Source organism: Chiloscyllium plagiosum, chromosome 23, assembly GCF_004010195.1.
Source record: "Chiloscyllium plagiosum isolate BGI_BamShark_2017 chromosome 23, ASM401019v2, whole genome shotgun sequence".
NCBI lineage: Eukaryota > Metazoa > Chordata > Chondrichthyes > Orectolobiformes > Hemiscylliidae > Chiloscyllium > Chiloscyllium plagiosum.
Window position 1 is genome coordinate 17,584,833 of NC_057732.1, and position 13,037 is coordinate 17,597,869.

Below are 13,037 nucleotides of genomic sequence, written 5' to 3' on the forward strand. Positions count from 1 at the left end.
GTTTCTTTATTTCTTCCAAAAGTATAACCTAGAAACACTGAAAAGTTTCAGAACATTTGTCAAACATTATAATAAATGTTATGTATAAACTGTTAGAATTTCTGTCTCCACCACCCGATGTGCTGAATACTTACAGAATTTTCTATTAGTATTTCAGATTTACAGTATCTCCAGTTTTATTGTCTCCAAACAATTTCTTTCCTTTTCTAATGTGCTTCTCCTCAGAATTTGTTCTTAAGAATCTGTATCGAGGTACTTTTGTACCTAAGATGGCGCTGTAATGTGGCAACTTGTAAACTTTTCACTGCCCTCATTTGAGCACGTGACCCAATAAAGCTAATTCAATTCAATTCAATATTTTCTCAAATATAAACTTCTAACTTCCACTCTGTGGAAGAAATGCCAAAAACAAACATTCATCTCAAGCTTCAATGCATGAGGGCTTCAAGAGTGTTCTGATGTATAACAGCATGTGTCACTGTTACCCCGTTATGAATACAGGCATAGGTTAACCACCTGATTATTCAAACGAGTCAATTTCTGCAATTTGGGCCATGGTCCCATCAAGACTTAAAATCGCAGAAAGGAAGATCATTGGATGAGTGCAGCCCGAACAGCACTTAAGCAGCTTGATACCACCCAGGACAAAGGAGCCCACTTGATTGGCATTACATCCAAAAGCATCCACTCCCTCCACTACCAATAGTCAGTAGCAACAGTGTGTAATATCTACAAGATGCACTGCAGAAATTCAACAAAGATCCTTAGACAGCACCATCCAAACCATGACCAGTTCCATCCAAAAGGACAAGGGCAGTAGATGTATGGAAACACCATTACCTTCAAGTTCTCCTCCAAGCCACTCACCATTCTGACTTGGAAATACACCATTCCTTAACTGTCACTGGGTGAAAATCCTGGAATTCCTTCCCTCATGGCATTGTGGTCAACCCACAGCAGATGAACTGCAATGGTTCAAGAAGCAGCTCACCACCACCTTCTCAAGGGCAATTAGTGATGGACAATAAATGCTGACCGGTAAGCGATGCTCTCACCCACAAATGAATACATGTTTTTTTAAAAAACGTCTTTGCAAATCTGATCTGGTGAAGAATCTGCAGAATTTCTGGTCCAGAACATCCAAGATAGGTTAATAGCCCATAACTGTTATCATGGAGCATTGACAAACTGTTTTCAAATAGTCACACTTATTAGAGCAACAGTGCGATATATACAACAGAGAGAATAGCAGCTTTAATACATTCTCATTGTTAGAATGAGTGTATCCATAAGGGATCGATATCCACTACCAGCCTTCATCTGACTTCCTGTGAGAATACTTAAAGGAACAGATTGTTTGCATAAATCTACAGAAATGAACATAAATTCCATCAATAAAATGAAAATATTAACTTCAAAATAAGAAGTTTAATGTTTGAAATGTAGCAATCATACAAAAGTTATTGATGCTATGGGGTATAGTTATTGATAATACAGGGTATAGTTTCAAGGTAAATGTGTTGTCTTCAACTCAAAATAGAGAACTTCATCATTACTTACCAATTCTGTTGGTTGTAGTTAATGGAAGTGTTGGCTTCACTGTTGTTTTAGATGATGCTAAACAGCAACAGAAAAGAAAAATGATTAAAACATTAGCTACATTTTTATAGCAAGTCGTTACAGCTTTGAAGTGAAAGCCTGATTGCAGGCCCACAATAGTAATCTACCCTGAGCCACATAAGTGGCCTGGGATAGCAAAATGGTGAGCATCTTTCCAGTCACTGGAGCAACATGCCTTAACTTCTCTATTTATTAATACCTTTTATAGTTCTGATTTCTTACTTTCTTCTCAAGAGTGATAAACAATTTCAATATATGAAGCCCTTTTAAAGAACCTGGTCTAACTCTTCATGTATGAACTCCAAAAATGAGTAGTGCACAATATTTAATAATTGGAGTTATCTTTGGAGAGCTTAATCCTATCTTTGGCAATGTTCACCTGCATGTCCTTCCAACAGGAGCATTCAGATTATGATCTGGAGCAACAATGCTGATCAATTTTATCTTCCCAAACACAGTGGATCTGAAGTGTCTCTTTTATTCACCTAACTGTGGGTGGTTAACTCAATGTTGACACACACAACTTTTCAGGGGCAAGAAAACAATATTTCAAATATTTAAGTTTAACAAATAAAGTAGATATTCTTCTCTCACCTTTGTTGCAGTTCATACTAATGAAAATGATCCATTTCACAGACTATTCCATTTGTTATAATAACATACTGTCATTTTATGCAGTTAATTTCTGAATGGCCTAAGGGCTTCTATAATACCTGATTATACTAAAAGCATTTGCACTATAAATTAATTAACAGGTAAGAATTAATGATTCACCAAATGTTAAATACAATAAAGATACAAATAATGTGTCTTTACATGGATCCAATTTGATTGTTCAAGTATTGCATAGTTATAAAGGACTTTAGTTTGCATCTTTCCTATACTGTATTGTTCAGCTGATACATGATACTGATGCTGGGAAACAAGTAAGTCTTCATTGTTTTGAATCCAAAAATGTCATTCCAAAATATTACTTCTTTAAAACTTAAATAAATCATAGTTAACATCTTCAAGAAAAAAGGTATGCAAAAAAAACTACAGAAAATTAAACTCCCTTGATTGATTTTAAACGACAAGAAAAGCTATTACTTCACTACCTGGAGTAGTATCTGTAAGTGTTGTCACAAATGATGATGCATCTGAAAACGTTGTTCTTTCTGTCATTGTAATTACTGTTGTAAAATATGCAACAATTTTATGTATTCCACAATTTTAAATCTTGAATGTGAGTTGTCACTGATCCACAACAGTGCAGTAGAACTGGATGAGTAAGATCACTTCTCCCAGCTCCACATGAAAACAAATTGTGAAAGATTGAAATCCTTTTTTTTGTTTGAAGCCTTGACAGACCCTTTTCTATATCATTGGTTAGATGGCCCAACAATTCAGAATGTTTAAGTGCTCTTAGGGATAGTACATTGCAGCCCTAACCCACTTCTTTTACCACAGATCCCCCTCGCCACCCTGTTTAATCAATGGATGTCACATGTACCAAGTTCTCCTCCTTGAACCCCAAGCCTGGCAAGGTAAGCCTGAAACTCCTTAAAGGGTTTATTTTACTGACTGTGTCTGAATCTGCCAACTTCAGCAACATCAGAGGTCATTAGCCCATGGGCTATTCATTTTATGACACATTAAATATTTTAAGATTTACCAACCTCGGCATGTGACTTTTCCATTCTTGCATTCACTAGAGAAAGATTGCAAAGTAGATTAAGTAGACGGATACAAACTGGATAAGGTTCTTATTTATTTCACCTGATAATTACCATTAGAATTATTTATTTAGCAGATGTCTTATTATTTTACATGTTCATGGTTGTTGTCTCAAAAAATCTTAAATCTGTTACATCAAGTGGACATTTCATAGAGTCGTAAAGATGTAAAGAAAAACATCTTTGGATCAACTTGTCTATACCTACCAGATATCCTAAAATAATCTAGTCCCATTTGCCAGCACTTGGCCCATATCCCTCTAAACCCTCCCTTATCATGGATCCATCCAGATGCCTTTTAAATGTTGTAATTCTACCAACCTCCACCACTTCCTCAGACAGATCATTCCATACACACAGCAACCTTTGCGTGAAAGAGTTGCTCCTTCAATCCCTTTTAAATCTTTCCCCGTTCACCTTAAACCTATGCCTTTTAGTTCTGGACTCCCCCACCCCAGGGGAAACACCTTGTCTATTTACCCTATCCATGTTCCTCATGATTTTATAAACCTCTAGAAGGTCATCCCTCAGCCTCCAAAACTCCAGGGAAAATAGCCCTAGCCTATTTAGCTTCACCCTATAGCTCAAATCCTCCAACCCTGGCAACATCCTTGCAAATCCTTTCAAGTTTCACAGCATTCTTCTGATAGGAGGGAGACCAGAATTGCACAAAGTAGTTCAAAGGTGACCTAACCAATGTCCTGTATAGCCGTAGCATGACATCCCAAGTCCTATACTCAGTGCTCTGACTAATAAAAGGAAAGCATACCAAATGCCTTCCTCACTACCTATGACTCCACTTTCAAAGAACTATGAACCCACACTCCAAGGTCTCTTTGTTCAGCAACACTCCCCAGGACCTTACCATTAAGTGTATTAGTCCTACTCTGATTTGCATTTCTAAAATGCAGCATCTCACACTTATCTCACTTAAACCCCATGTGCTACTCATTGGCCCATTGGCCCATTTTATAAAGATCCCGTTGTAATGTGAGGTAACTTTCTTTGGGTCCACTACACCTCCAATTTTGGTGTCATGTGCAAACTCACTAATTATACCTCCTATTCCTTGGTGTTGCAAACTTGCCATTTCACAATTAAACTTTTCTCAAATTCTTGATGCTTGCAGCTTTTCCCAGAAAAGTGCTATTTCCATTTTGCCAATGGAATGCTTGATCTCCAACCTCTACAGCCTCGTAAGGACTCAGAGCTGTATTGAATTTCTGATATCTGGTACTAGCTTAATAGCCAGTAACGTTATCTAATTGAATACTTAAACAATCATTCCCTTGTGGCATTTTTTTTACAGATTTTTGTTTTAATGGAAGAAAAACAAAACATCAAGTTCATTCGATAAAACATTCTTTCATTCATTGCCAGTGTAAGCTTAAAAGTTGAATGGATTTAACACATACCATTCTTCACAGTCATTGCTTGTTGTTTCATCTGGTTGCAGTATTATCCCATTGTAATAACAAGTGCATTCAGCTAAATTTACACATTTCATTTTGTTTTCATCCAGATAAGGAGCATTCTCTGGACATCTTGCATAGCAACCTATTGTTAATTTTAAAAAGTGATAATATGAATATTTTAAAATTTGTTAGAAGGCTTCAGAAAAACATTTCAAACTCTAGTTACATTTTTTCAATGGTAGTAAAAACAACAACCTCTTAAATATGTTAAACCTCACCAGTTAATATTTTTTTAAATCAATATTTTGTCACATAGACTGTAAAAACATTTCATAAGTAGAAAATGGCGTAAACTCAAATTGGCATTTGCAAATCAACCTTTATATGCAAAGTTAAAAAAATCACACATCAGGTTGTAGTCCAACCAGTTTATTTGGAAGCACTAGCTTTCAGAGCGCTGCTCCTTTATCAGGTGGTTGTGAAGCAGGATCATAAGACACCTGATGAAGGAGCAGTGCTCCGAAAGCTGGTGCTTCCAAATAAACCTGTTGGACTGTAATTTGGCGTTGGGTGACTTTTAACGTTGTCCACCCCAGTCCAACACCGGCTCCTCCAATTCATGTACAATCAATGATTAGGGAAAATCAATGATTAATGAAGCAGAACCTTCAAGTATTGCAGAGAACGTCTTTCCAATGTGATGGTCTGAGCAGGTTTTCGTTGTTAAGGTACCACAAGGTTGATAATGCCAGCTGCATTCTCCAGGAGAGTTATAATAGTCACAATATACAGCTGCAAGATACAATAAAGATTGTTATCTATAACCATCAGTGATTTCCTTCAACTTTTTCAATCCATTACTTTGTTGTACATGATTGTTTTATTTTCCATGGTGCTGTTCGTGACAAATCAGAAGCCAAACTGGCTCTGGCTTTGTGGTAAGAACAATATTGTGACCATTGGTGGTACCATTTATTGAGATATAAATTAGACAGCATCTTCCAGCATCCATTCTGACATAACTAAATGTAGGAATAATGACTTGTCCTAGTGCTTCAGAAACTTAGTTCAAAGAATGTCTTGTATGAAGAGGCATGATATTGAAATACATGAAGGATGTGAATTTGTGTTACTAGATGTCCACTTTCTTCTCTAAAAATGATTAAAGCTTAGCCATTTCAATGCAAGTGAATTTTTAATTACTGCCAGACAGCATCTTTAACATCAAAATTAACTTTACATGTGTGGAGTCTCACTCAGAGTTTAATTATTGTTGAAGTTTTTTAAAAATCTTAACACTTTTGGTCTGACCTTTTTCTCTCACTTTCTTAATACCATATCTTGTTCCTCTCTTTATTTGGCTTTCTGTACATGACTTAACTTCCAATTAAGTATTTTAAATCGCACTTTCTGATCTTGACTCTGTGATGAAGTAAGGATTTATCAATGCATTTTGGTAAGAGAGACATGCAGTTAGTTGTGCATAATGTCACCGATGCTCTGTAAAGGATACCAAACTAAAATGGCTTCCCTATTACTGCAATTTGTAGTACAAACATCCAGAAAAAATCTGTCCTCAGTAGTTAACCATTCATTCTTCAATGAGCACATAATTCGGACCAATGCTTTAGTCTATCCGATGTACAATGTACTCTCAGGATCATGACTTAAATATGGCTGAATAATTGAATTTTGTTTCGATTTGGCAGCAGTAGAAACATGTTCATTTTATTGTGACATGTCATTACATCATCATATTCATATTTTACGTTACCTTGATTATTATTAAATACTTGTTTAGTTCTACACTAAACTTTGAGGTTTTTTTTAATTTGGAAGGTCTGCAGGAATATGGGAAAGGAGGATGGTTCAGATTAAGGTGAATTGGGAGGATTGGGAGGTTTGGAATAAAAGATGTGTGACTCTGTAGATTTCCAGGTTGTGCTGGAATGTGGAAATGGTAATGGGTGGACTTGGGATATTGGTGATGCCATTTGGGAGAGATGGGGGTGTAGTGGCAATGTCTCTAGATTGTAAACTTAGAGGTTAAGACTTGTGTTCAGGGGATATGGTCGAGAAGCCAGTCACAGCAGTGAGTAGAATGTAAATGTAATTAAGAAGTCTGGAGTGGAAAAGTTAACCTCAATAATGATGACCATGAAAACTGCTAAATGTGTAAACCCACTTGATTCATCTGTCGCCCTTAAGAAGGACATCTGCAGCCTTTACCTGGTCTTGCTCACATCTAATGCAAGATTATATTAAAGGAGCTTGACATCTTTGGGACGAGTATTGGATGGGTTCATCATTGGACAGTGTGTTTGAAGCTGCAGATAGGTACTGAGTAAGAGAGTTTAACGGTTTGACTTTTTTCCTTAGTTAAAGAAACTAAAGACATTTCTTATGCTCCTGTCAGGACTTAGAGTACGGAGGTTTTTTTTGGTCATGGGCAGGCTATGAATGAAGATCAGGGGGAAAAACAATGAGCAGTCCAGGTGAGGCATTGGGATTATCAGGAGATGAGGAGATGAGGCAATATGGTAGACACTTCTGTACCAACCATTCTACTTCTGAGTTGTTAGTCTTTACTTATGTAATAAGGGCTACGTTGTTAAAACCCTGTGTGCTAATATTGCATTTCTGTACCGAACAGTAAAGTTCAATTCCAAATCCAAAACCCAAGAGAACACCCAGAGCAGATCTGATATTTGATACATGCCCTTCATAAACAAGATGGAATATAAACAAAAGTAATATCAAATAAAGTACAAAAGAAAACACATTTCTTTTGAAACTCTACATTTTATTGTAAATTTTCAGGAAGGTTTTGGACCATAATTTGTAATGAGCACAGAATCATAGAAACAGACCATTTGACCCAATAGGTCCACACCGACCCTCCAAAGAGTAACCACCTAGACCCATTTCCCCACCTTATAACTCTACATATGCCCCTGACTAATGCACCTAGCCTACACATCCCTGAACACCACAGGCAATCTAGCATGGCCAATTCATCTAACCTGCACATCTTTGGACTGTAGGAGGAAACCGGAGCAGCCGGAGGCAACCCATGCAGACACGGGGAGAATGTGCAAACTCCATACAGACTTTTGCTTAATTATTGATACCCATTCATTTTCTTCCATTATTTTAATAATTATTATAATTACGTATCAGGTGTCAAAATAACACTTACGGCATAAATCTGGGGTTCTCCAGTTAACACAAACACCAGCTTTATTACAAGCTTCTGCATACACTGCGACAGCGGTACAGAAACCCAGATATTTCCCTTCCAAGTCACAGGCACAAGCCTCCTGGACACAAGCGTCATAGAATGGTGTAGGATCAACCTGGTAAAAGACACACCACAAGATCAGAAAATGGGCTTTACAAACAGCTTTAAAATGATTTTTATCGATTTCAACAAGAAACACCAACTCACCTTTTTGTGGCATTTTTGAAAGACAGCATACTTGATAATGCTGCATTTTCTCTGGGCCCATGTTAAGCAGTAGGGGTTTCTGTCACAAGGGAATGTTTGATTCATTGCATCCGAACAAGACAGCGATGATTTCCAGCTGCTTCCAAACTTTACAACATTAGTCACCACAGAGTTCCCCTTAGTTGTTAGATCGTCTGCAACATCATCATTGAAATTCCCACATAGACCACATACTTTGTTCTGTAATAGAAAATGCGTCGATTTTAAAAATCCATCTCCCTGAAAAGTTCAAAGGGGAGTTCTGCTCTTTTGTTGTAACTTTGTTCAGAGACTGTGAAATCCTCCAAGGAGAACAAAGGAGATTGGATTTTCTTCCATTTCTTCGAGAGCTCCACCACAGTCCCATTGGAATTAGAGCAGAAGACCAGAAAGACTCCTATGGAATTTTAGTGTCCTGTTTCCAGTCAACAAAATGTTAATTATTGATGTCACAATTTCCTGTTATAAATTCTTCTATCTTACCCTGAATCCTTGTTTTGTATTCATATGAATGACCTGTTTTATCTGTTTTGCACATATCAGCCTTTACATTTGAGAATCCCCTCCGCTTGAACTAATCTGACTGCTCTGCTTGCTAACTTCAATACCTTTGGCTATCTGGCCAGAAATCGAATGAAACTCTTGCATTATTTGGAGAAACAGCTGTGGTTCATTCACTATCAGCACAACAGACTATGGCTAACTCAGCACAAATAAAAGCATTACAATTTCACACTCTGCAACCTCAGCCATTGAATCTGCAGCTAGAGCTGGAATCTGGAGTCAGGAGCAGATTTGTCACTACAGCCTATATGTATCTTGAGGTGATGGTTTCAATCCATTCCATTTCAGAATTTGTTCAGTCCTGGATTTTTTATTATTCACTAACTTCTCAAATTAGTTATTCTATTTAACTGACTTAGAAATTCAAACAAACAATCACTTGCTGTAAGAGCCAAGTGGATTCTTTCTGCTATTTTCAATGTTTTACACCAAAGGCCTATTTAAGATGAAAATAAATTATTTCAGTATATTAACTGCAAAATATGATGTTGATTACATTTATTCAACAATACCCAAAAATATTCACACATGCACACAATAAATGTTCCTGAGCTATCCATCTGGAAGTTTAACACATTTAAAATAAAACAATTTAGTCTATAAGTTTAACAAATGCATTACACATTTATAATATGGAATACAACTTATTAGAAATAACTCCACAAAGACCAGTATCCATCACCCTTTATTTACACATGGAAATTCCTTGTCACTGATCTAGCTCCCTCAGAGCCAATTCTCAGAGTGAACAGGATGTCTGACATGTTTGTTCTTATCTATTAGCCAGGGCTCCCTGATTGGACCAGATTAACAGCCTCAATCAGGAATCTCATATTCTGAGGTCCACTGGCTGACCTTGTTACAAACACTACAATATTAATTTCTCCAAGTTATTAAATCATTAATTATAAATTGGTTAATTCATGCTCACTAATGACCACATTAGTAAATTATATAAATAGAAACATCTGATGTTCAGATTGTGCTTACCTTCCATCTTGGATCCAATGTGATTGAAACTCTTGTTCGTTTGTCCCATATCACAGTGATCCCATTGGAAAATTTAAGGATTAAATAGAGTCCAACTGTGTGAAGTGAGTAGGAACTATCAATGCAGTTGATCTCCCGAGATTTCTCAGACTGAATTACTCTACCATCTGTTAGAATGAATTCTTTGCCCTAAAATTAAAAGTTACGATTTGTTTTGAAACAGATATATTGAAGATATAATATTAGTTAATTTGCTTATTGATACAAAAGCAAAAACTGTCCCCCAGTGCTTTTGTTCCTTACAATTCGAAGTATTGAATAAATTCCATAAACTTTGAATATTTTCAATCATGTCACTTCCTACCTTCATTCTTGTCTGCCTCATTGTTATCTTTCAGTCCATTTTGCTACTATGTTTTTTAAATACTTATTTAATTTTGAAATACATTTTGACATACTTGCAACTTTTTTTTAATAGATTTTTGGTAGGTTAAGGGCATGCAGCACGATGGCATCATGTAGGTGTAGAGAATGTGGAGCAGGTAGAGGGATCTGACATCGAAACTGTCTGACTTGGACGGGTGAGAGAGGAAGTCAAAGGTATAAGTTGGCAGAAAGCAGGAGCTGGTGTCTGGAGTCTGGGAACATGTTCTGGATTCACTAGCCAGTGTGTTTTTAGGACACTTCTCTCCTCCACACAGGTAGGGGGTGACAAAAATCACTTTCAAAAGTAACCTGTAGGAATTCTCCAATGGTACATTTGTAAAAATACTTGATTGTGACGAAGTCAAATAGGCAAGTGGAATAAACGTCAGTGCTATGATTGGGGACTGTTTGAAAAATGAGCTTGTTACTGTGGCTTTGTGTTACAGATTCTTCTTTGTGTCAGCTGAATGAGATATTTTGCAGCAGAGATATGGAGTTAATGTGGGTCAGGTGAACACATCATGTGACCTTGAGCTTCTGCAAAGTTTAAGCCAAAAAAAAACTTTACACCACATGGGCCGACAGATATGTCATTTCTCCACACACTATGGATTAAAAAGGTCGGGATGCTGTGACAATGGTTCAAAATCAATGTGTTAAAAATACTGACCACAAGTAAGATTTTGATATTTCTTGAACATGTCACACCATTTTCACAACACGGAACATTTTCTGTTAATATTTGGAATGTTCCAGTTCCTTGTTTGCAATAATCCTGAAAAGAAACATAAAAGTAAAGGCATAAGGAAGCTTGGCATGATAATATGCCTTCAGCCCTTCCTATCTTGCCCCAGTATAAGTGAAGATTCAGCTTTTGATGTTGACAGTCACGTTTTCCACTGGCACGTCACCTTGTTCACTCTTCACATGTTGGAGATTGTCAAAACCGATTAATGCAGAATGGGAGCTGACAGACACAATGACCTCTCACACTTCAAGTTACCCAAAGATTAAGCTAGGAGAACTTCAAGTTGATGGTTTCTGAGGATTACAGTTATGGGTGAATAGCAGGTCCAGTGAGGCCTATAAGGTGTAGGCTCCCACACCATACTGTTGCCAACACAGAGGACTGGATTTCTCAAGCTGTATTTAATGAAGCACCATTTTCCTTACACCCACTCAAGAAAAGGGGCTTTGAAACCTACCTTTGAGAAAGCTAGCTGTCCCACAGCCACTTTATTCTCGGAGGGATGCTCAGAATAAAAGAAAGACTTTCCAGAGGGGGAAAAGAAACAGTAAAATAACACGTAATGTATGAAGAGGAATGTAGTCATTGTACTGGAACTCCATATTGAGGTATCCAAAACAGGTCAAACCCCTGGGATAGGTCACCTGCACATTTTACTAGATTTTCCCCAAAATGTAAAGGGAGTCACACCTTCGAAAGAAGCCAACTGTTCAGATTGGCCAGCAGCTCGGTAGCCATGGCAGCACTATTACCAGCCAATGGATACCACTGGCTATACAGGAAGTCCCCAAAGAAGAAGAGAATGTGAAAGCCATATTGGGCCAATGAGTTTGAGGGACTGAGTGTAGGGCAAATTGAGGAGCGTGATCGTGAAGAAGGATCCCTCCATTGGCAGAAGATATTCCCAAGAGTGGTTCATCTTCCCACCCTAACTTGCCCAATACAGGCTTACCCAGTAAAACTTGCCAAGGCACCCACTCTAACAAGCACCAGGACGTAACTTGGCTGCTGATAAGAAGGGCACACCCAGTCAGACCATTCATGCATACTGAGGCTGTCCATGTCACTGCACACTGCCCTCATGATGACAGCAGTGGTGAAGAGCCCATCCCACATCTCCTTCTAGAAAGTGCCTTTGCAAAGGAAATCTCGAGAGTGATGCAGTGTTTTTTTGTTGTTGTCCAGGTTCATCCTGAGCTGTTCAGTGACACAGGATTGTGCTGTACAGGAGTTCCTTAGGATGCACACCAAGACAAACATCAACTGTGACTGGACGCCGGTTTACTCCGTGAATGATTCACTTTGGTCCACCTGGAATTTGATGATCTTCTAATGCAAGGAGTTGTCCTTGACAGAGTATGGCAGACTGACAAATTCCAAGGTCCAGGACTGTGCTGAGGAACATATTAAAACTGATGCAGCCACTGCAAAGGAGCAGTGGGGAAAGGTCACCATCAAAGGTTTATCTGCCATAATGTACTGAGGATCTGTTAACATACAGAACCCCTCGGCACATGTGCTTGTTTTGAACATCTATAGTTCTTGTCATGTTTAGTAAATGTTACAATTTTGCAACTGGATTGAGGCACCAAAGAGTGCTCAAGTGAGAAATGTAACACTGCATTATATTTTCTACAAAATCCAATTTGAATTGCTTTGTAATCTACCAATAGATATTTTATGAATAATGAATATTTTGCTAACCAGAAACCAGCTGAGCAACTTCCTTCATATGGATGTCCCACAGCCATGAGCATGATTACATCAATTTGCCATAAAAAGGACACCTGAACCTTTCAATGTTTCCAGGTAAAATGGGTACAAGACAGGGATGGGTAGGCAGGCAGCAGATATGCTTGACACTGCATTTTCCTAGAATGTCCAGTAGAGGGCTGGATCTAATACATGGAAATAGGATCGGGTCAACCATCCAGAGAGGTAGCCATAGAGGTCTCCGGAAAAGGAGTGAGAATTGCCCAGTTCATTAACTACCAGGATAGATACAAACAGAATAAATTAGATGAGAGAACATGTGTATAGCAATTCAAGGCAAGATGACTGGAGGGAAGAGG

General features: G+C 37.9%; 1 protein-coding gene across 1 annotated transcript in view; it reads right to left on the minus strand.

Moving 5' to 3' along the window:
* Positions 1 to 13,037, minus strand: part of LOC122561453 (mucin-19-like) — a 77,413-nt gene that overhangs the window by 29,483 nt on the left and 34,893 nt on the right. The window contains exons 22-29 of the mRNA XM_043713197.1: positions 10,888 to 10,992; positions 9,792 to 9,980; positions 8,199 to 8,438; positions 7,950 to 8,106; positions 5,417 to 5,542; positions 4,751 to 4,892; positions 3,279 to 3,310; positions 1,561 to 1,617 (exon numbers count right to left, since the gene is read on the minus strand). Coding sequence (XP_043569132.1) covers positions 1,561 to 1,617; positions 3,279 to 3,310; positions 4,751 to 4,892; positions 5,417 to 5,542; positions 7,950 to 8,106; positions 8,199 to 8,438; positions 9,792 to 9,980; positions 10,888 to 10,992 — 1,048 coding nt within the window. The remainder of the gene's footprint in view (positions 1 to 1,560; positions 1,618 to 3,278; positions 3,311 to 4,750; positions 4,893 to 5,416; positions 5,543 to 7,949; positions 8,107 to 8,198; positions 8,439 to 9,791; positions 9,981 to 10,887; positions 10,993 to 13,037) is intronic.